The sequence below is a fragment of the Thermobia domestica genome, chromosome 18 (assembly GCF_964235325.1).
Source record: "Thermobia domestica chromosome 18, izTheDome1.hap1.1, whole genome shotgun sequence".
Taxonomy (NCBI): Eukaryota; Metazoa; Arthropoda; class Insecta; order Zygentoma; family Lepismatidae; genus Thermobia; species Thermobia domestica.
Window position 1 is genome coordinate 11,429,079 of NC_137471.1, and position 24,436 is coordinate 11,453,514.

Sequence of the window (24,436 nt, forward strand, 5' to 3'; positions counted from 1 at the left end):
TATTTTTTCCTAGAAGACCACGTCCTTACTCCTTTCTTGCAATATTATCGACTTAGCCAAATAGTTTGCGCTTTCGCAACAAGATGGCGGTAATGTAGGACAGACAAATGAACTCGTGCAGCCGCGAAGCAGAACCGATTATTTTCCTACAAAGTTAAAGCCGAAGCCTACTTCATGATAGAAGTAAAAGATTATATAAACTAAGTGATTTAATGTTGAATATGGCACTCATATGCCTAGTGAAACCACAGTTTCGGACTATTGGTAGGGTTAATAATGTTAAGTGCTATGTTTAATATTGTTATTTCGTTGTAGAATACTGAAAGTGTGTAGCTATTTTATTTCTGTGCGTGCGACATGACAATACTCCTCGTAACAGATGAAATTCAAGGGGACCACCAGAAGTAATAGTTCAAAAATAACGATTCTTTCACGATTTGTGTATAGAGTCCAGCTATACAACTTCTCTTAGCAGCAATGCACTGTGGAGGAGTTGCATTAATGAGCCCAGATTGATTTTAGAAGGGCTAAATGCAAAGATAACGTGTGCACTTATGTAAAACTCCAGTGTATAAGATACGAATTGTTTAAAACACAAATGAGCTTGTGCTAGGTGGCTACTAAAAAAATGAAATCTTTAAGTTTAACGTCCCACGATTATGCCGGTTAGGCTAAAGGAGACGGTGATAATGAGAAATGAGTGAAATGAAGAAAGTGGGAGGAAACGGGAGAACCCCGAGAAAACCCACGAGCACGGTGTTTGTCCACCACAAAGTCCACATGGCGCGAGCTGGGATCGAACCAGGGACCCCAAGCACCGGAGGTGAACGCTCTACCACTGAACCACCGCTACTAAAAAAGGGTTAACTGCTGTATCGCTGGACCAATTTTAGGAAATTTACCGGTTGAATTGGCGATTTCTTTTATATTGTTTCTGATAAAGAATGAGTGGAAGTTAGGTGAGGGTAATGGTTGAAGTTGGGTGAGGGTAATGGTTGAAGGTGTTGGTTGATTTTGATGTAAGCGGCTTGGTTTCTGGAAGTGATTATTTGGCGGAGGGTACATTTGTTATTTAGTGGCGGGAAAGGCAGTGTGACAGTCGTGCGTATATGTCAAGGTTGTGAAATATCGTGCTTGAGTTGTATCGAATTATAACCTAACCTGCTGGGTGGCCATCACGGTGGTGTGTTTTTGCACGTGTACAAAAGCTGTATTTTGTTTAAAAGTAGAGCGTTACTAGTATGAAAATATGACAAGTGCTATGGCAACTCATATCATTGCCAAAATCAACCTGTTTTCACTATCCTCGCTTACGCGCGGACCCACCCGCTTCGCCCTGCACGGACTCGGTTAGGCAGCATTCGTACTTTTTTGTGGGTAGCTGACACAGGTTGGTTTTGTGCTTTTTGCACTGTAGTTTTTATGCCACACATCCGGACGTCGTATTTACACGCAAATAGTGATTTTTTATTCCAAATTGTTACAGTTTACACGGCTCTATTTCGAAGGTAACTGAGTTGTAACTCAGCGTAATGTAATGTAATATAATATAATCTAGGGTCCAGCAGAAGTGGTCCAGCAATTGTTTCTAAAAGATGTAAAAATTTCGGTAATTTCTGTTCACATTAGGTTAGTTTAGGTGAGTTTGGGTTGTTTTCGCTTATGTTGGATTATGTTAGTGTAGGGGTCCAGCATAATTTCCCCAAAAAATGATAGAATTTCGCTTATTTCTGTTCATACTAGGTTAGATTTGGTTACGTTATGTTAGGTCTAAGTAGTAGTAGGCTATATATATATATATATATACAGTCCGGCGATACAGTACAAATGCCACTAAAAAGCACGAATGCTACAAACTGAGGCAAAGCACCGAGGGTGTGTGTTCGTAGGAAACACGCATGTCAGCGAGGATAGTGGAAGAACACTTGAAGGGGCATAAAATCAAATGTCTTCGTGCATGCGACACTACTATGTTCACTTTGTACACACGTCCACATAGCATCGCTTCACTTCATCATAACTTGCTTACAGAATAGACTTTGCAATTCGTATTTCTAGCTTATTATATATGTGAGAGATTAGCTGAACTTCTAAAGTTTTATGCTTTCCAATGTCCGTTAATTCAAACTTTTGCTTCAATTTTCTCTAATGTTTGAATAACACATCACTCACTTCCGGCATTCCCTTACACTGCTTTCGGACAATATCGTCGTTACCAGTACGTTGCTTGAGATCGTCCATTGGAACTAATCGGACATTTTGGGACACCTTTAAGTATTTCCACTATTAGGAAACACGATTTATAACATTTTGGTATGGTTTCAGTGTTTAACGCTAGGCTATGTTCTTATGTGCTTACTAATGCAGATTTTGTATTACTAATTGTCGCATTTTACGCATGTTACAGGTAAGATCCACATGTATTCCGAATTGTTATAGTGTCCTCTTTCAAATTCAGAAATAATATTTTTTCCGTAAATTTTACAAAATTGTGCCCTTATAAAATTCTGTAGTACGTGCAGGAGTGCGTTTGATAGGAACAGGCGCAACAGCGACGATGGGTATGCGCGTCAGCGAAGGTAGTATAAAACATGGATTTTCGCAGTGATACAAGTTCCTCCACCAATTGTAACCGTTTCGTATTAGTAACGGTACACTTGTATCATAAAATACATTTTTTGAATACTGTGCAGACATACTACGCCGCGTATTACAGTCCTTTTCATTTGCATTTATTTATTTTAAGCGTTGTGTAGCGTACGTAATAATTTGGCACTAGTAGGTATAAAATACAACTGTATTACTTTCTATTTAATTCTACCGCCTGCAGAAATTTGTTCCTTATAAACATGTCTTTCAATTCAGAATATGGAATTTTTACCTGCAAATTTTGCAAAATGTGACGGGCCTAAACTTGCTGTTTTTTTTTCTTTCTTTCTTTCCTTCTTTATATATATATATATATATATATATATATATATAACACTCGCATGTTTTCTGTGTTAACTTGAACGCTATTTTTGAGTATTGTTTTGTTTGTCCCCTAAATCACTTGGTAGTGATTACGTTCGTTATTTATAATTGTGATGAATATAAATACAGTATGGAAATGTAGCAATAAAACTACAGTGCATAAAACACGAACCAACTTGTGTTAGGTGGGCACTAAAGGGCACAAATGCTACCTAATCTTGTCAGGGCAGTAGAGCAGCAGGTGGTCCCGAGTGGCAGGGAGAATATGCGTCCGTAGAGAGCAGGCGCGTTTACGATGTTGGATATACTCTTAAACGAGGTTGTTTACAAAGGCTTCGGGGCCGTCAATGGATTTGGTAGAGATATTAATGCCATCCATTTTTTTATTGCAGTGGAATGTAGGTATAGCATATTTTAGTTTAACAAGTAAATGTTATCTATTAACTAAATCACATTCAGTTGTACTTTGCCTGTGGCCAGCTGATTTTGCACAGATTAAGACTACATGGTTAAATTGATTAAATTTGTAAATTTTCATTTTTCTTCTATACACTTTTTGTTTGCTTGTTTGTTGTAGCGCATGCTCACTTCAAATAGGCACAGTTGTGGGGCGTCACTTGAATTAGTTTCTCAAAAATTAAATTTCTGTCATTAATTGTCTCTAATTCCTTCTACACACTATTGTCGTAACAGTTTACTACCAGAACTAGAGTATGCCTGTAAGCTTACGTGGCATAGGTAATATCTCTGCAAACGTATATGGATTTCACTAAAAATTCATTACGTATACCCTGCCGTTTTGAAAATCCAGTCTTAAAACCTTCAAATATCGAGTTTTATATGCGGGTATGACGTTAGATTCCTTGGTGCAGATTAATTTTGGGAGGAAATTATATGATATTAGCAGAGTCACACGGGAACAATGAAATGTAATAAATATAAGTAATATATATACTGAAATTTGAATATTGCAACATGTTTCTGTTTCAGAAACACTGATAAGCATGAATGGGCAATTTTAATGAAGAGATTGTGAACCGAATTTCACACCTGTATGCTAAACATTCCACGAATTCCCACTTTCGACGCCTTCTGAATAAGGAAAGAAAAAAAATTGAATATTATTAAAGTGATCCCCTTTTCCTTTAGAAGCGGAATTTGTGAAAACTCTGAAATCTGTATTTTCGTATTAAGAGTCTGTACCCGAGTTTCAGCTCTTAACTTCAAACATTCTTAAAATTTTGAGCGCTTGGCAGAAAATTAAAGCCTCCTTTCATCCCCTTTAGACATAAAACAGTAACAAAACAACCCAACACATTCAAAATATTTAACTATGAATTTGGAAATTGATTCGAAATAAGCATAAAACATTATTCAGCAGCACGCCATATTCTCAAGAGTTGGCATGTTTTTCCTACGTTAAAGCTGACATTCACAAGGAAAAAGCTGGTACGGACATAATAACATAATGGCCCGTAACAGGTTACAGTATGAAAATAAGTTGTCATCTCTGATTTTTACAGTTCGGCACAAATGTGCAACAATTATAATTCATGTGATTCGATTTTCACTGAACCTCTTGAAAGACGCACTAAACCGCAGTTATGTTCCAATACATTGCCATAGTCGTATCGCTACGTGAATTGTCCTTCAATCATGTAGTAGTGCCATCTAAAGCAGGAAATCGCGCGCTTGTCGGTAGCCGCTGATTACTTTATGTTCTTGAAAGCTCTCGGTTCACGCCACGTCACGCCAATATGCAAGTCATACAGCTGTGATTCATTATAGAAGTTCAGAGGTGTGCGCTGAATTGCAACACAACATTAAATATACGTGTTTCCAGGTCAGCGAGAGGAAACAAGCGGGTTGGGGCACGCTGCGAGCAACAGTGGTGGAAGTATGGCTACACTGGGGATTGAACTTGTTAACAATATCAGTTGAATACGATCCGTAACAGCTTTTTGGAAGGGTTTCATTTTTGAACTTTCTACCGCCCATTATAGCGACACATGAATAATGATGGTGGAAAAATGAGGGTTTAATCGTTTGAGAGGTCACAGCCTCACAAAGCACCACATCTAGGAGAGGTTCACAAATGCTAGAAAATTGTATGAAACATCCCCTCACATGGAACTAGATGGAAATGGATGTGTACCCTGGATAATGGATGGCTTTGTCTAGATCAGCCCAACAGAGTTGAGTCTACTTTCTACTTCATACAGATCAGAATAGGTGTTTTGATTTTGTGCTGCAGTGCAAGGAGAAACTTTCCAAGGGATTTCTGTGGTGGCGAGATATTGCAGTCGGGGAACGCGACCACTCATTGAAGTGCCCTCCAACACCAAAATGAACGCAGCTTACGTCCAGGAGAATGTCGTGGACTCTGTGTATAACACACACACACACACATCCCCCCTCCTCCTGTATCGTGGCGAGATCACAAATGTATGGATTCACATGGACAAGGTACCTGACCCTTCCGCTCGATCATCTCAGACGTTCTACGCAAGGAAGGCAATAGAGCCGGAAATTCGAGTGATCCCATTTTCGTCCGTCCCTATGAAATCGCCGGACGTCTCATCAATGGACTACTATGAGTTTAAACTCCTCTCAGGGTCTTCGGAAAGTTGCTATGAAGCGGTACAGCGAGATATTCCGTTTCGTATTTTACCCAGGAGTTTGCTACAGTGAAACTACTACGCTTCCGGCGGGTCCGTGGCCGTTATCGGTGGTGGATAAGTGGCATTTAGTATCTACAGGTAAGAGGTTCAAAGTCGACTATATTTATCGTGGGAAATCTATAACAGTTTCTATAATACAGTTTTATAATCATTACCCATTTCTGTCGCTAGATTCTTCAAAACAATTCATCGTATCTTCATGATGAAGATTGATACTTTTCAGCCGAAATTTAAGAACAAATGGACTTACCTATATGGATGTAGTAAGCTGGGAGTGAACTCTTGTATTATTTTTGAATCTTCTATGCGTGTAACGAAAGACAGCTTATTTTCTTAGACAAAATATTCATATATATTCGTCTTGTATTGTTTTTGAATCTTCTATGCGTGTAACGAAAGACAGCTTATTTTCTTAAACAAAATATTCATATATATTCGTCTTGTATTGTTTTTGAATCTTCTATGCGTGTAATGAAAGACAGCTTATTTTCTTAAACAAAATATTCATATATATTCGTCTTGTATTGTTTTTGAATCTTCTATGCGTGTAACGAAAGACAGCTTATTTTCTTAAACAAAATATTCATATATATTCGTCTTGTATTGTTTTTGAATCTTCTATGCGTGTAACGAAAGACAGCTTATTTTCTTAAACAAAATATTCATATATATTCGTCTTGTATTGTTTTTGAATCTTCTATGCGTGTAACGAAAGACAGCTTATTTTCTTAAACAAAATATTCATATATATTCGTCTTGTATTGTTTTTGAATCTTCTATGCGTGTAACGAAAGACAGCTTATTTTCTTAAACAAAATATTCATATATATTCGTCTTTTTCATGCTCTCAAGGACGAATATAAGTTTTCAAGCTTAAATGTTTCGCATTAACCTTTTAATTACGGAGCCTTTTTAAAAAATAAAGCCTGGGATACGGCGCCAATTTCTGCAGTTGCCTAGTATGTCTCCTGAATAAAACACATGCAAGTGCATATATGTGATACCCAGAAAGTTAAAAAAACAATTAGGTTTAGTGGACAAACTGCAAGGTATCTATAAATAGTTACTTCGTATCCCGAGCCTTATTTCTAGGTAACTAAATATAGTTACTTCGTGTCCTAAAGGTTAAAACTTCGAGAAAAATATGTTGAATTAATAGCAGAATTCACGGAAGCATACAGGCATATTAGTTTGTATTCGAATCAATTCGGTACTGGTTGATTTGCTGTCTTAATTAGAATTTAATTAAAAGCATATAGGCGGGATGAATGAAAAATTCTCAGCCTAACACCTGTAGAATAGATAAATTATGCAATCTTCGTTAGTAGCGAGTACCAGTTTCATAGTTTGAAAGAATTCCTTTAATATTTTGACAGGACTTTGAAGTGAGTCAGATATCAAAAGTTGGAATAATAATAATAATAATAATAATAATAATAATAATAATAATAATAATAAATAGAGTACAGGGTAGTCATTAAAAGTCCGCTGTTGAAAGGAATATCAGCGTCCAATATCCACCAGAAAATGGTCAATGCTTTCGGTGAATCTGCCCCTTCATATACCACCATCAAAGGATGAGTACAAGATTTCAAGCATGGCATGGTGAATGTTGAAAATGAACCAAGGTCACGAAGACCATCAAGTGCTACCACAAAGGAAAACATTGCTTCTCGCACTTGATATGATCATGGAAGATCGGCGATTAGTCAACCCGTTAAATAATAGGCAGTCTGGAGCGAGAAGATCACATTCTGAAAAATAAACTTGGGTTATTAAAGATTTCAGCTCCGTTCTTCCCGTGTCATCTGACTCTTAAACAAAAGCGCACTAGGTACACCACGTCATTGAATAATTTGAAACTTGATCGTGATGTGGAGATTTTATGTCGCGATTCATAACAATGGACGAATGTTAGTTTTATCATTATCAGTCCTAAGGAAAGGTTAATCCTTCTGCTGGCAAGATGTTGGGACAAGTTTATTGTTATTATTATTGTTTACTTATTCCCAAGTTGTGGTGTTGATTAATTATCTTCAAAGGGGTCACAACACACAGGACAATATTATACTGACTTCGTGAAGAAGAAAAAGAAAAGAAAGAGAAATTCTGACCAGAGAAGTCCAGAGAAGATAATGCTCCACGTCACACCTCAGCAGTTGCCGTGACGATTATTCATGAATGCAGATTTGAACTCGTGCACTCTGTTCACCATATTTGGTTTCTCAAATTTCCATTTGTTCTCGAATCTTAGAAAGGAAGGCACGGTGGCTCAGTGATAGAGCACGGTACTCTGGTGCGTGGGGTCCCTGGTTCGATCTCCGACTAAGTAAGTTTGTGGTGGGCAGCATAGGCGCCCGTGGGTTTTTTCGGGATATTCCCGTTTTCTCCCACTTTCTCATTCCACCAATTCTTCCATTATCATTCATTTGCTTTAATCATCCGTTTTCCTTAGCCTAAAGGATATATAATTGTGAGACGTTAAACTCAAAGATTTCATTTCATTTTTTTCGAATCTAAGAAAAGCTGTAGCTCTCAATGTTTTGCAAGTGATTCTGATGTCATTACAGCCGTAGAGGAGTTCTTGTGGTTACAACTTAAAGATTTTTTTGTCTCTTAGATTAGCACTCTTTAGTACCACTGGAGTAAATATGATGCTAAGCAAGAGGATTATATTGGAGACTGAAGGCATTATGAAATCTGTATAATTGATGTGGTCTAAGAGATTGTATAATCCAGGGTGTCTATTGATACTGGAAATACTGGAATTTTGATCCACATACTGGAAAAAATCATGAAACTGGTAATTTCTCAACAATACTTTTCTGTAATTGTATTAATAGTGTTAGAAACAATTTTGTATTCATTGAGATTGTGTAATTAGACATTTAAAGCAATGGGTGGAGTGGAGGGCTGTGAGGGGAGTTGGGAGGCCCTCTAAAAATATTAAAAAGTCAAGGTTAAAAAAATCAAGATTAACTAAATTTGTTAAAAATAAAATATTCTTTCGATGGTAAAACAATTACAAACCTGAAATCATCAAGAGTGTGATTATTCCTTTAAAAACTTTAAAAAATCATTGTATTAGGTACGAATTTTGCTGATAGTTAAAATGAATAATACTGGAATTTTAAAAATGAAACTCAGTAGACACCGTGTAATCTCAGTGCTGTTGTTAGGTTCAATTGGCTTTTGAAATAAAGCTAGAATAAGAACAATGGCTTTGTGGAATTGCTTGCAAACTTACTCGGTAGTTAGCTGCTTATTGTGGTACTTAATAATATAAGGTCACTACAAGCATTTACAGAGTATATGCAAATTATTTACAGTTAAATAAATGCGTAATCTATTGCATGTTCTCTCTTTTTTAGGTGTTTGCTCTTCTGTTACCAGTATAGTTTCAAGATGCACGGCACAAACAGTTTCATTTAGTACAACTTCAACGGCCAACTTGGACCAGAAATGGAGAAAAGAGTTAGTACAAATTAGTCTGTTTAAATTGCTTGTTTAAAATAAGTTATTACAACTGTACAATAAAACTTACTAAATGGTCAACTATACCAGTTTTTTTTTTTTTTTTTTTTTAATTATTATCGTAATGTAATAGTTATCCGTAGAATTTAGTAGTCATTGAGGGTAATTATGAGACAGATTTCACAACTTTTCCACGTTACTTAGCTTACATTAGTTTTGAAAACAGTTTATGGTGCAAATAGAGTATCAATTTGCTGTCAAGAAATTTCCTGTCGTCTTATAAGTTGATGAGTAAATGTCAGATTTGTGCTGTCTCCTAATTTCCCTCCAAAAGCGTAGTTATAAGACACCTATTGTCCCCAGCTTTCTGTATGTGATATTGAGTTATGAAGGAATCCAGTTGTGAGACAAAGAAGTCTTCGTTATTTTGTGTTTATTACATAAAGATATACAAATATTTTTTCTGAGCTACAAGAAAATAACTAAGAAAGAAAGTGGAAGTAGTTACTGATGTTATTCTAACATTTTTGTGAGCTGACTATAATAATTACAAAACAGGTTTATGAACCGAATTGAGACTAAGTTCTAGGCTGTTTACTAGAAAACAACTTAGGCTACTTCTGTTTCTTTAAGTTAGTACATTGATATGCAGCCTAGGCTATTTTCAACAAAATGATGTAGGTCTACAAGTTTAAAAGTTACTAAGAAACAAGATTACCTAAACTACAAAATACAGCTTTTTTCAAACTTGGATTCCAGCATGCGTCTCATAAGTACCCTCCATATAAAAAAAAAATGAGATACAACAACAACAAAAAATTGTACCTCTGAAACAAAAGCCCAAGGGACAAATTCAACTTAACCTGTAACTGCTGATCTACCAGGCTTCCACCAACACCCGTTGGTTTCACAATTGTGATATTACTGCACGAGTAGATATAAAAGTTAATGATAGGATTTCAAATTTCAAAACAAATTTTTATGAATGAGTTTGTTGGAAAAAAAAAATGAGTTTAAGTATTTCCTAGTTTAAACCATATTTTGAGAAACTTCAGTTATTAATGGGGCTTAGATTTTTCCAATATACCATTGTTGTTTTTAATATATTATATTGGCCCGCCTAAAATTTGATTCTTTTTTTTTCTCTCTCTCTCTCTTTTGTCTTCCTAAAAACATTTCCCTAGCAGTGGTCTAGTGGATAATAAAAAGGATTTTCCGTTTTTCTTACTAGAAATGAGAACGTAATCCCGGTTAACTTCGTATCTAACGTTAATGAAAAAATTGGAGTTTATACAAAATTACTTTTAAAAACGTAAGGAAAACTTATTTATATTTTTAACACTCACCTCCATGTATCGTGAGAGCAGATATTTGTAAATAATCATCAGTAGTATTTCAACTCGCTCTTCTTCATCGATAGCATGTTACATGGTTCTATTTTATATTCACGTAGTTTCTTTGTTAATTCTTCTAAGCATTTCTTCTTATTACACATGAGCAAAACTAATAAACTTTTATATAGGCGCAAAATTTCCGGTTCATAGGTCGTTATTTGTAACTAAATATTTTAGTTTGGCAATAGGCATTTGGCCTTTGTTTTGTAGGTGGAATGTAAATGGCAATCAAACTCTCTGATTTGATTACGAGATTCAGATTTGACATTTCTTCCCCTTCTTTACTATGTTTCTGTCTTCCTGACATAGGTACCTGCCCTTATTTGAATTCTCCCTGAAAAATCAATCACAAGAATACTATATATTCTTCGATTCATTCGATCTGGGTCAAACTTGGCGTAGTTGTAGACCTTGATCTGGTATGCAAGCTTGTGAAATATAGTGTGCGGAATTTTGGTTCCTCAGTGATGTGTGGAATAAAACTGAAATAAAGGATGACTATGCATAAGTTTCAACTAGTTGAAAATCCTTACTCAGTCGTCGCTACCTGATGAAGGGAAACGAGTTTTCCTTGAAATATAGTAGACTATTATTTACAAATATCAGGGTTCATAACGAGTCACTTTTTTAAGTAAAAGTTACTTCAAGTTGGTCACTGTAAGTTACTTTTTTTCAAATTTGTCACCAAAAGTTACTTTTTTTGGGGAGGTAAAGTGACTTTTTCGTGTGATTTATGTTTTGCACTGGCAGTTTTTTTAAAGAAAAATATTATAAAAATAAATGGAAAAAGGCAGAAACTTGCTACTTATTAGTCTTTTGAAAGCTTCAGTACTTGCTGCCACATGTGAAACAGTCAGCTTTATTCTCACTTCAGCTTTTATTCTTTCTAAAGCACAGTGGACGGTTGGTGGATGTTTAAGATCTCATGGTGGAGTTAAGAACCCTTCTGTGTCTATTCTTTCTTCTATCATAATAGTCTTTTCTCTCGTAATAGTTAACGCTCCGCTCAACGTTGTGTGTTTGTGTGGTTCATCATGTTCGTCTTGTGTTATTCTTCTTGTATGTTCTTCTTAAGAGTAAGTGATGAATTTGAATATTTCATGGCTTTGAGAACTCTCAATGCGAAGTTAAATATAATGTCTGGGATGAAGAAATTCGGAAATAGGCTAGAACTGGTTCCACTTACTCAGGACCTTCTGACATCTGCTAAGTCTGCTTACCGTAACTATAAAGCATACTTAGAAAACCTAAGAAAGGAGAAAGCTCACAAAGAAGAAAAGATGAAACAGAACAACAAACAAAGAGAGAGGTGATGATGAAATTAACAAAGGAAAAAAGCGACATGATGAGATTTGGTAACTTTTTCGTGTGCTTTTGGTCACTTTTCAACTATTTACAAGAGACCAGACCACTATGAGCCCTGAAATGTCTGCCCTCGAAAAACATGGAGAAAACTGCTAGAAATGTATACAAAGAGTTAAGGTACAATAAAAGGGAAGTTCACGTTGCCAAAGGATCAGTTGCATGCACCTAACTGAATATAATCGCAGAGGTTACCCAGCCGCCGACCTTTCCATACCCTAGCATATATATATATAGTGGGTGTTTTCACATAACTTGGACATAGGGTGCACTAATTTTTATTATTCTTTTGTTTATTTGAAAGAGAATATCTGACCGGAAGCCTCATATAATTTTTTTAGGACCTGATGGTAATCTTTGGAACTAGACTTGACACCTCAACGTATACTGGGTTAAGTATGTCAAAGTAACATGCCATGCAGGGTGTCTATCAGTCACAAAAAATATCACGAAATCAGAAAACGGTCATGAAAGTCAAGAAAAAGTAATGAAATTTAGCTTTTGGGTCACGATTTTTTTTTTATTATTTGTATAAATATAAGTACAGACCAGAAAATTTTGTTCCATAAAACGTAAAAAATTCACCTCCAAAAATGTCTATGGTTGGCTTTAGACCCTAGCAAAGCACACTTTTATCGCATGCATAAAAATTTGGCCTAATTCGCATCCAAATTTGCTCTTAAGAATGTTACAAATTTTATGGTTTTCTAAAGAAAAGGGGCACGAAAAAGTTGTGAAGTTTTATTTTGGAATTTTAGCAGACACCCTGCATAGGCAACTGTACATTCTTCAGTGTGATTATGATTGCATAAGAGCATAAGGATTGTTCTACAAAGCTTCGAAACACGAACCTTTCAAAAAAACAAGTGAGTTACGGTGTGAAGTTCGTTAAGATAATAGATAAAATATTTCTAGTGAAAATTTTTAAGTTTGATAAGACTGTTCTTTAAGCTGCTCACATTAACAATAATATTAGATGCCCCTATTTACAAAAGTAAAGGAAGTGTATTGGCGGGCATAATGAAAATTCTTGATTACATTTGGTTAGTTTGATTGGAAAACAGATATTGTAGAAAGAAATTCCTTACAAATCAGAGCCCTGCACGGGCCTTGGAATGTGCCCGGCCAGTTTTAAGTATTTGGGGCTGGGCCGGGCACATGCCGGGTCGTACACAAATGCTATAAGGCCAAACCGGGCACATGTATTTCCGGGCCGGGGCGGATCGGGTCGGACACTGCAAAAGACGAATCGGGCGCTATACCGTCGACCTACGTTAATCGTAATTTGTTTGGAAAACTGACTCTTTATACAAGATATTACTACTACTACCACTATCACTATTATTACTACTACTACTACTACTATTACTACTACTACTACTATTACTACTACTACTACTATTACTACTACTACTACTACTACTACTACTACTAATATTACTACTACTACTATTACTACTACTACCACTGTCACTATTATTATTATTACTACTACTACTACTACTACTATTACTACTACTACCACTGTCACTATTATTATTACTACTACTACTACTACTACTACTACTACTACTACTACTACTATTACTACTACTACTACTATTACTACTACTACTACTATTACTACTACTACTACTATTACTACTACTACCACTATTACTATTACTACTACTACTACTACTACTACTACTATTACTACTACTACTACTACTACTATTACTACTACTACTACTACTACTATTACTACTACTACCACTATCACTATTATTACTACTACTACTACTACTACTACTATTACTACTACTACTACTACTACTAGTACTACTACTACTACTACTACTATTACTACTACTAGTACTATTACTACTACTACCACTATCACTACTACTACTACTACTACTATTACTACTACTACCACTATCACTATTACTACTACTACTACTACTACTACTATTACTACTACTACTACTACCACTATCACTATTATTACTACTACTACTACTACTACTATTACTACTACTACTACTAGTACTACTACTACTATTACTACTACTACTACTATTACTACTACTACCACTATCACTATTACTACTACTACTACTATTACTACTACTACTACTACTACTATTACTACTACTACCACTATCACTATTACTACTACTACTACTACTATTACTACTACTACTACTATTACTATTACTACTACTACTACTACTACTACTACTACCACTATCACTATTACTACTACTACTACTACTACTACCACTATCACTATTACTACTACTACTACTACTACTACTACTACTACGACGACGACGACGACGACGACGACACTTGCTACGACTTTGCGTGAGGGTTGAAATATCTGGAACAGAATTTACCTTCTAATTACAGAAAAAAAATCGTAGAAATGCTAATTATTATGGTCGGTGTACGTAGAATTTGAACCGGTGCTTCGTAGTAGTAGTAGTTGTACTGTTTTAGTATTAGGGCCGCAGTGGTGCATGGAGTCATTGGTTCGATCACAGCTCGTGCCAAGTGAGCTTTGTGGTGTACACACACCGTGTGCGTAGGTTCTCCCGTTTCCTCGCACCCTTCATTCCACCATTTTGATTCATTTCTCATCATCACTGCCTCCTTTAGTCTAACCGGCATAATCGTGGAACGTAAAACTTAAAAAGATTTCATTTCATTTCCTTTAGTATTACTAGTAATAGCAGTAGTAGTATTCGCTGTCGTATTAGTATAGTAATATGAGTAGTAGTAATAGTAGTAACAGTGGCAGTAATAGTAGAATTAGCACTAGTATTCGTAGTCGTAATAGTAATAGTAATATTAGCAGTTGTAGTTGTAGTATTGGTATTACACACGGTATTAAAGTTTTCGCATGTCTATGACGCACCCCTCCAATTGTCTATCTGTAGGTGTTCTTCCATGAAAAAATCTTCTTTTCGATTAATTTTACCCCCCCCTCATCAAACATATTTATATAGATTTTAACCCCCCCAAATATTTGAATGACGCAGTTTGCGTCATAGCCCCCCCTTGTGGGCACCCCTGCTATTACGCCCTTCCCGGTCTCTGCCCGGCCCGTTTGCAGTTTGGCTCGTTTGTGACGGCCCGTTCTTCGCCCTGCTCGATAATCTGGCTGGGCACAGAATACAGTTCCAGCCGGGCCTGGGTTTGCAGGGCTCTGTTTGCAGGACACACAGCTGACTCGAGTATTCCGTCGATGCAACTATAATTAAGTATCAGTGTCACGTGTACACCTCGTGAATGAGTTTGGTTTGTATGACGTTATATTTTCTCAGTATTGAAACCTGCCACTTCCAGTTTTAGTAGACACATTAGAGTGAAGATGCAATATATTCTTGAGACTCTTAGTTGATTGCTGATAACAGCTTCTCGCTATCTTTTCCGTTTTCACTTTATGGCGGTCAACGCTTAAAATACAAGTAGTTGATTTGTGCCACTTCCAGTTTTAATAGTAGAGACATTAGGTTCATGGGACGTTTAATTGGTTGCAGAAAGTCACTTCTTGCTATTTATTGCCATTTTTACTCTATGGGGTCATTCCATGTCAAATCACCTAATATTAAAACATGACTGTGCTTCAATGTCTCAGATTCTCTCCAAATTTTTTCATACATTAATACCAATGAAATTATGCTAAATTAATTTTTCCGATTTTTTGGATGATAAATGGGCCGGGAAGAAATTTTTGAAAAATATGAATTTTGCTTCAATTTCACTTCAATAGTTATGTAACAATTAACATATGTAGATTGGAATCGTGGTTTTTGGCGTTGTTAAGATTTTATAAACCTAAGCACAGCTCTCTCTTTGTTATGTAATTAATTTAGTTTATTCCAGCTTTACTACGGCAAATTACAATTACATTTGTACTTATGTTTTGTTGAAACCGAAGTTGGGTACATGGGTCAACAAAACATAAATACCGTGAAGATTCTATAAACCAAAGCACAGCTCTCTCTCTGTCATGTAATTTAGTTCATCCCAGCTTTACTACGGCAAATTACAATTACATTTGTACTTATATTTTGTTGAAACCGAAGCGGGTACATGGGTCAACAAAACATAAATACCGTGAAATAGAAATGTGTGTAAATTTTTTATTTCAGCACAAATATTAACAAATAACAATCACCCTACGATATACATCATAAAACCTAGTTGAACTGTGCAAAAAATATAATATTGCTGAATATGAAACACACAATTAAAATGACATTAAAAGATTACAAGCAAACGAATAATTTTTGTTTGGCATTCTTTGTTTGTTTCAACCTTTCATTTTTAATTTTATTTAATTTCTTTCAACGAAGGGGTGGCTATTTAAATTTGTTAACAAATTAATGTTTTACTTACTTATAGTTAATTTTCAACCGGTTATTTGATTCACCGCTGATACCACTCGGGTCCTGGCGTTGAATCCACTGGACAAAAGATGTACAAAAAAAAATTGTACTGGAGCCAGAATAAGCTTGGAGCTGCGTTAATTAATTTTGAGGTTTTAATTTAATTTTTCACTGATAGGGACAAGCAATTGTTTTAGCTGGTGCTATTATTTTCTGCTATTTAATGGTTTGAAGTCCATTACATAAAATTGAGACCACAAAGAGACCTGAAAGTGTTAACATGTATATACGAATCACTTCACGTGAGATTTCTATACGCTGCTGAAATAATTATTTTATGCGGATGCATCAAATATCACTGGCGATAAACTATATATATATAAAAAAAATAACTTTTATATATGCAAATAACAATTTAGCGTACGAAGCTCAACCCTTCCAAGGGGAGCGCTTATATGTTACTTTAAAAAAAAAAAAATAATGCACCCCACTCGCCTTTATGGGTGCTCTTTAAAGTGACAGGCATGCGCGCGTACCAAACACACATTGAGAGTTTTATTTATTAAACCAAAGCTTGTATATGGTCAACCGGGAAAATCCCGATTTTCGCTCCTAACGTCGGGACCAGAAGTATTGTCCAATAAGTTTTGGTTATAAAAGTGCGTAGGTGGAAAGTGGTTGTTTCGAAAATTAGACTCAAACGGACGTTTACTAAGCATGTAACTATTACGTAAACAGTTCTTGTTTTTTGACCATATATGGCCGCAAAATTGAAGTGAGGTTTACCAATATAAATGCACGAAATACCAAACTGATGAAGAAAGCTTCGAGATTGTTTCTTTTATATACGAGGGTTGGTTAATAAAGTTTGAAATTAAGTTTTTTTAAAAAAAATGTTTTTTTTAATTAAAAAAATGAGTTTTGAGTCGGTGATAAGATTTAACGTTAGTGCACTAACTTAACTTCTAAAAACCTGTTAATTTATGTGTTTAGGGATCTTTTCCAGTGAAATCTTCTAAAACAGGAACTTCAGCATTTCCAGTATTCTTTAGACGTGGGTAAAATACACAAATCTCTCTGTCTCTCTCTATGGCCTCTGGAACCCGAAGGTTCAATACCGCGTTTACAAAAGCTCTCCATTGACTTCTATCCTTAACCAATTGGATCCAGTTTCTACTTTTTATCCTCCCATCTGCGCTTAGGTCTTCCTAATGGTCATTTTCCGATTGGACTTCCAGTTAAGACTTTGAAAGGGTTCCTATTTTCTACCTAAGCCTCCTCTTTATGACTCTAATAGTGTTTGGTAAACTGTATAAATATGCAATTCCTCGTTATGAAATTTCCACCATTCCCGTTCCTCTTGGGTCCGAATATTCGTCTCAAGATCTTGTTCTCAAATACTTTCAGTCTACGTTCTTTGCTCAGAGTAAACGACCATATTTCGCAACCATACAGAATTTGTTTTATATATTGTAAGTTTCAAATTCTTTGACAGAATTCGCGACAAGAAGAGATTTTGAAGTGAAAAGTCATGAATATTAAGTAAATAATTGTTTGTTTTTATTTTTCAGGCGTGGATTACCAGTAAATCCAAATGCTTACGGTAGGTTGACAGATTTACCGGACTACTCCTTTCTTGATGGCCGACCTACTCCTGTGGGTCTTCGCAGGAAGAAGCGGCTTTTGAAACAGAAGGAGTATGCAGTAAGTTGTCTTAAAGGAATTATTTGTTAACATGTTCGCTATCAATAAAAATAAAATGTTCGCAAACGGTATTTTAACACAAGAATGCTTTTCTGCATATTAGAATAATACAGTAGATTCCATAATCTGGCCATGAGCTACGACCGCTCCAGCCTATTCAGTAGTCTTGTGTTTTCCTGATTAGATACTTCGGTTTACAAATACGTTAAACAGTATTATTTTAGATTTTTTTTTTTTAATTTATAATACACTATATTTCACATTCATATTTGAGTTGTGTATTTCTTTTTAATTTTGTTTAAAAATATTGTTTTCAAAAATTCAATTTCTAAGGGAGGGAGGACAATTTCTATAATTATTTTTTCTCAATATGTAATGTCTCATCACTGCGGGAAAGTGACTGAACCGTTTGAAACGGAACATAATTGACACTTGACTCGAACCAGCTTTTTATCGTTCACATTCATTAAAATTATCCTAAGGAGAGGATTGTATCAAAATTTATGCCGGATGCCAGAAGTCGAGTATCTCAAGTCACACAAATGAAACTTGGTCTATCTTCCTTATTAAAAAGGGGGCGCGGTGGCTCAGTGGTAGAGCGTTCACCTCCGGTGCTTGGGGTCCCTGGTTCGATCCTTGCTCGCGTCGTGTGGACTTTGTGGTGGACAAACACCGTGCTCGTGGGTTTTCTCGGGGTTCTTCCGTTTCCTCCCACTTTCTTCATTCCACCATTTCCCTCATTTCTCATTATCACCGTCTCATTTAGGCTAACCGGCATACACGTGGGACGTAAAACTTAAAGATTTGATTTTTTGATTTCCTTATTAAAAATAAGTTGATATGTGTCCAATAATCACTGTACTCGCTTAGGATAAGCATTTCATTCGAAGTGTATTTATAAAAGCACAAGTGAATATAGGTGATAGTTACGTTAAGAAAGACATTTTAAAAGGTTCATCCTTTTTCTCACTTTCACCATTTTCTGAATAGAAATTGGGAAATTAAAATGATATAAAAATCTCCCTCCTCCCAATCTCCGTTAGAAGCGAAATTTTCCAAAAGATTGTGACATACCACTTATTTTTAGTAGTGATTTTATATATCAAGTTTCGTATACCCAATTTGAGGATTCGTGAGATACTCTTATTTCTAGCATTAAACTTCTTCCTTCCCCTACATTTTAGTGACAGTAACATGATATAAACTTAGCTGGAGGTAGCGAGATAAGTACCAAAAACTTATTTCAAACGGTTCCATCGTTTACCCATGATGCAATTGCAAATAATATCATTTTGATTTTTATTTGTAATAGATTACTAGCTACTTTAAAGTCTGTTAGTTATTTCATTCACGAACAAGAAGCATTGCTCACCATCGTATATTCAAAAATTCCAATATCACTGTTCAGTTCAAGCGAAACCCGTTTTCTGGTGTGCTAAAGCTAAAGAATAATATGTGGGGGATAAGAATAAATAGGTAAAAGCATATCTAGTCTCAAATAGTTTTCATCTATTACTCTTATGTATTTTCCTTAACATACTGGAAAACAGGTTGCGGCTGAACCTGGGAGGTTGTGTTGAAGATTCTGATATGGATGGTCAGTATCGTTATTATTGTTGGATATATAACTATTAAGTTAAAACTGTACTACGTAAAGTATAGTAAACTGTATAGTAAAACGTCAATATATATTATATATTCTGCTCTACATTTCAACAATCAATTGTCGTCTTTTTCATGAGTGATTTTTATTAAGAAATTGTCTGTTTGTAGAATGAGGCTACATTTTTTAAGTCAGTTTTCTCTATTATAGAAAAAATACCAATGTACTTATGAATCACTACGCATAAAATATATTGTCAAAATCCACTCCTTAGTCTTTTTACCTTTGCTCCGAAAATAAGCCAAGACGCCTTTAGTCACTTGATAAAAATTCTTCTTATTCTGCATTGTTTTTGTATATAACACTATGAGCCGACAAGAAGTACATTTGTGCTCCAACTTTAATGAAATTACTTCACTGCAATATAAAACGTTGGTTTGTAATTTAAAATTTTACGTATTTAGAAATGCTAGCATTTGCAGGGTCCAACACAAATATCATTTGTCCTATTAAACGTTAACCAAGGACTGGTGCCAGTGTCATCAAAACACTAGGAATCAAAAGATACCAATGTAATCCAACAATAAATGTAGACATCTGTGCCACAACCTTAATTAAATGATCTTCTACTTACCGATTTCTGTAATTCCTGAATTTTTAGAGTTCCAAGCTTTCGAGTCTCCCCTAGAGTCTTGGTCACGGGTGTTAAAAACAGGAAGAAAAAGATTAGAAACATCAAGGAATAAAGAGGAATGGACTTAACAAGAGAAAAGCTGTGTGAAAACACGTTGTCAAGGGCGTCAGCGATCTCCAGATGAGGTTGATACGAACTAAAATATGGCGGAGTCAATTTATGCGCTTTTCCTGTTCCGTGTAGGCTAGGGTGTTCGATCTCCCCTCCGAAACTTAAAAATTTTGTACATTTTACATAACTTTAGGGGCGACATTTACGTATTTTATATGTATTTCGTGCCGCAAGATGACCCCTCCTTTTTTTGTTTTAATATGACCCTGCCAAATACCAATAACTTTTGTGAAAAAAAGTGCTATGTTCATAAACATTGTTGTACTTTTTCCTTAATACTTATGAAACATTGTTTTGGATTGAAATAGATGAACGAGTGAGGATTAAATCAAAATTCATTCCCGATACTTTCAGTTAAATGCCACAATTAACATTTAACACTAATCCCTAATGTTTGTTCTTCAGTTCATGACTTGTATTATACGAGGAGAAAGATTTGATTTAAATAAAAAATAAAAAGAAAATTAAAATTAAAAAAAAATATTTTTTTCTACCTGACTTCACTCTATCATCTTCATCTTAATAGGTGTTATGATCATTGTACTTGAGTGTTCGTTTAAAAAAAGAAAAAAAAAATGGTTTTCTCTCTTTTGACGACAACGAAGCTTGTTGTTGAAATCTCTTTTCAACATTATCTGTCAGATGTTACCAGTAACCTTTTTGAGATCAGTCTTCCTGAAAAAACTCTCTCCGAAGTAACGTATTGTGTTCGCAGCTGTGTGGGCTGTGGCATTGTCTTGTTGAAACCATGTGCATTCCAACTTCTCAGTTGACAGCATCGTAACAAATTCTGTAATCATTGACATACCATCTAGATGTCACTAACTGTTAAAAAAATGGAATTAACATGCGATTACGTGATATGTAAATTTTTGTTTATATGTGGGCTGTCACTGACCCATACCCGTGAATTTTGGTCATTAATGTGTCCGTCCAGATAGAACCATTCCTCATGAGTCCGGTATCAATCATCGAGTTCCATCCCTTCTAGCGTTACCGATTCCATGGTCTAGCGACAATAGTCTTTCCGGGTATCCACGTTATCAGGTAGCAGTTGCTGGACTCTTTTAACTTTATAGGATATAATTTCAAACACTTACGGAAGGTCGTGTATGCACTACCAGTGGAGAGCCTGGACTTACTCGAAACTCGTCGCAGTGGTTTTTCAACTCACAACATATGCAACTTGTACACTCATGTCCAAAATGATTGTCGCATATCTATAACTGTCTTCTTGTAAGAATATAATTTGATAATGATTTTGTAGGGTACTCTTAATACTGATACTATGCGTATAATCGGGAAATGTATATTTGTGGTAAATTTCATAGGAAAAGAATTATAAATGCAAAAATTAGAATCAGTAAAACAAAATGTTGCTAAATGGGCAAGAAAGTTTTGTTTTCGTTTTATTGTTCTTATTTACTGCTCTTTTGACATGAAATTTGCCACATACATGTCTTTGCCGATTATACACATACTAACATTATAAGAAATACCGAGCGAATTTATCAAACTATATTTCTACAGCAACATATTTATAGACATGCGACAATAATTTTGGATGTGAGTGTACATCGATCAACCTTCTCAGTGCGTCTACTACGCTGCCTGTTTCCTGGAAGTTCTACAGCCGCTTGATGTAGGATTTGTTTAGAGCATCTCTTCTGTACTCCTCTGTTAGGTTCTGTGAGTTAAAGCGTAACTGCTAGTGCGGATGCACTCTGTTATAATTAAATATACATTATTGCAACGTATAGCCGTGGCTTAATTATTTAGCACTTGCAACGAAACAAAAGCAATTCATGAGATTTCCCGTAAGTTTGCGTAATGTTTTGAACACGCTTATTTAATTATTTATTTGTTCATTCGAAAGTTATTATTATCTTTTCCTCCGGAGTATTGTAATCCTGTGTATAGTGATAATACAGGGTGTCTACTGATACTGGAAATACTTTAATTATACTGGAATTTTGATCCACATACTGGAAAAATCATAATACTGATAGTTTGTCAACAGTTCTATTTTGTGATTGTTTTAATAGTCTTAGAAACAATTTTGTATTCATTGAGATTGTAAATTTTCCCAAAGCAAGAGTTGTATTCATTTTGTAATTAGACTTTTAAAACAATGGGCTGAATGGAGGGCTGTGAGGGAAGTTTGGAGGCCCTTTAAAAAATGTTTAAAAAAATCATTTGTATTTTAAAAAATCAAGGTTAACTAAATTTATTAAAATTAAAATATTCTTTTGATAAGAAAACAATTACAAACCTGAAATCATTAAGTGTGTTATTATTCCTTAAAAAAAAAAAAAAAAAAAAAAAAAAAAAAAATCATTGTAATAGGTATTGGAATTTTGCTGACAGTTATACAGAATATAGTGGAAATATACTGGAATTTTGAAAATGAAACTCAGTAGACACCCTGTAATATGTTGTAAATAATTTATTTATTAGATTGCATAGAAACCCTCTTTCTATATAAAAAAATGTTCCGCTCAATGTTCAGGATGTTCCTATATTATTTTGCGTTATTGTATTTTTTTTTACGTCAGTTGCTTCCATCTGGCAGATGGCGGCGCTGTAGCTCAAAGGTAGAGCTCGTACCTCTGGTTGCGTGGGATTCCTGGTTTGATGGATACCTCGGGGTACTTCTTGTTTCCTCCCGTATTCTCATTCCACCAATTCTTTCATCATCACTCATTGCCTTAATCATCTGTCTCCCATAGCCATGGACACCTGAATGGGAGGGCAAGGTGGGGCTCAGGCCCCCTCTAGCATACGAAAATGTATACGTAATGTAGCAAACCAGGTATATTAAATACCAGAAATACATGTAATATAGCAACCATGGAGATGGGCCTCCTCCTAGAAAATTTTCTTCGTGCGCCCCTGCCCATAGCCTAGAGGCCTTAATCATGGGAAGTTAAATTTCAAAGGCTCTATTTCATTTTTTTTCCATCTGGCGGATATATAAGATAGGAGCGTAGTTTTACAATCTGAGAAGGACAGAAAGAAACACAGTAAGGAGAGGAAGGAAGGGAATCGCGTAGGAGAACAAGTTTTGGCAGTGTACGCGTCGTCGTGGAGTCTACGAGTAGTATAGTTGCAGAACTATGACAGATGGCATTTAATATCTCCCTCAAATCCATCGACGGCTCCGGAGCCAGTACTGTTACTTATAGTGAGCCGTTGTAAATTACCTCGTTTATGTGTATACGCACCATCGCTGACGCGCCTGCTCTGTACTACTCGTGCTCCTGCTGCACTCCTGCCCTGACTCGGTTAGATAACATTCACGCTTTTTTACTGCCTCCTAGCACAAGTTGGTTCATGTTTTATGCATGTCATGTGTCCATACTGTATTTATACTAATCACAATTACAAATAACGAACGGTAATCACTATCAAGTGAGCCAGAGTTACTACGAAGTGATTTGGCGGAGAAACTAAATAATATCCCCTCGACTACGCTGTAGATGTTTTTGTTTGCTTGTCTCCACTATATTTTATCAGCGTTAGGTTACTTTCCAGCTCCTTCCCTCTGCGTGTAACTTTCTCAGAAGGGAATACCAAATTGTCACGTCACAGGTCATTCATTTGGAAACGAGTGTTCAATATCAGTATTTTGTGTTAGATTCTAAGTACCTATTGTTACAGCCATTTTTCGAAATCGTGCCTATTTGCCATGATTTTTTGTGCCTACATAGTCGGCCTCGAGCAATGATCCTCTTTCCGTTTTTTTCTTCTAGGAGACAATCATCCAGCTATCAAAAGAAATAGATTTCGCTGTTGAACGACATAAGCGACTGCAACAGGAAAAAGAAGAGGAGAAACAGAGGATCTTGGACAGTAAATTGAAGCCTAAAGGTCATCTTCTGCTCAAGAAAAGTGAAGAAAAAGGGACTTAAAGAATATCGTGATTAGTGTGTATATTTGTATTGTTAGTATTATATGTGCATTAATTCTGTTTAATAAAATCGTTGTTTTATATTTAAAAAAAAATACATTGCTGTATTTGATTCTTAAAAAAAAAAGAAATACAGGGTGTCTACTGATAC

At 35.7% G+C, this 24,436-nt stretch overlaps 1 protein-coding gene across 1 annotated transcript; it reads left to right on the forward strand.

Annotated features, from left to right (window-relative positions):
• Window positions 1-24,368, forward strand: mRpL52 (mitochondrial ribosomal protein L52). Its single transcript, XM_081747041.1, has 4 exons — window positions 1-264; window positions 9,026-9,128; window positions 17,835-17,967; window positions 24,128-24,368. Exons 1-4 carry the CDS (start codon window positions 213-215, stop codon window positions 24,284-24,286), a joined length of 447 nt encoding a protein of 148 aa, XP_081603167.1. The 5' UTR covers window positions 1-212; the 3' UTR covers window positions 24,287-24,368.
• Window positions 24,369-24,436: the final 68 nt, after the last annotated feature.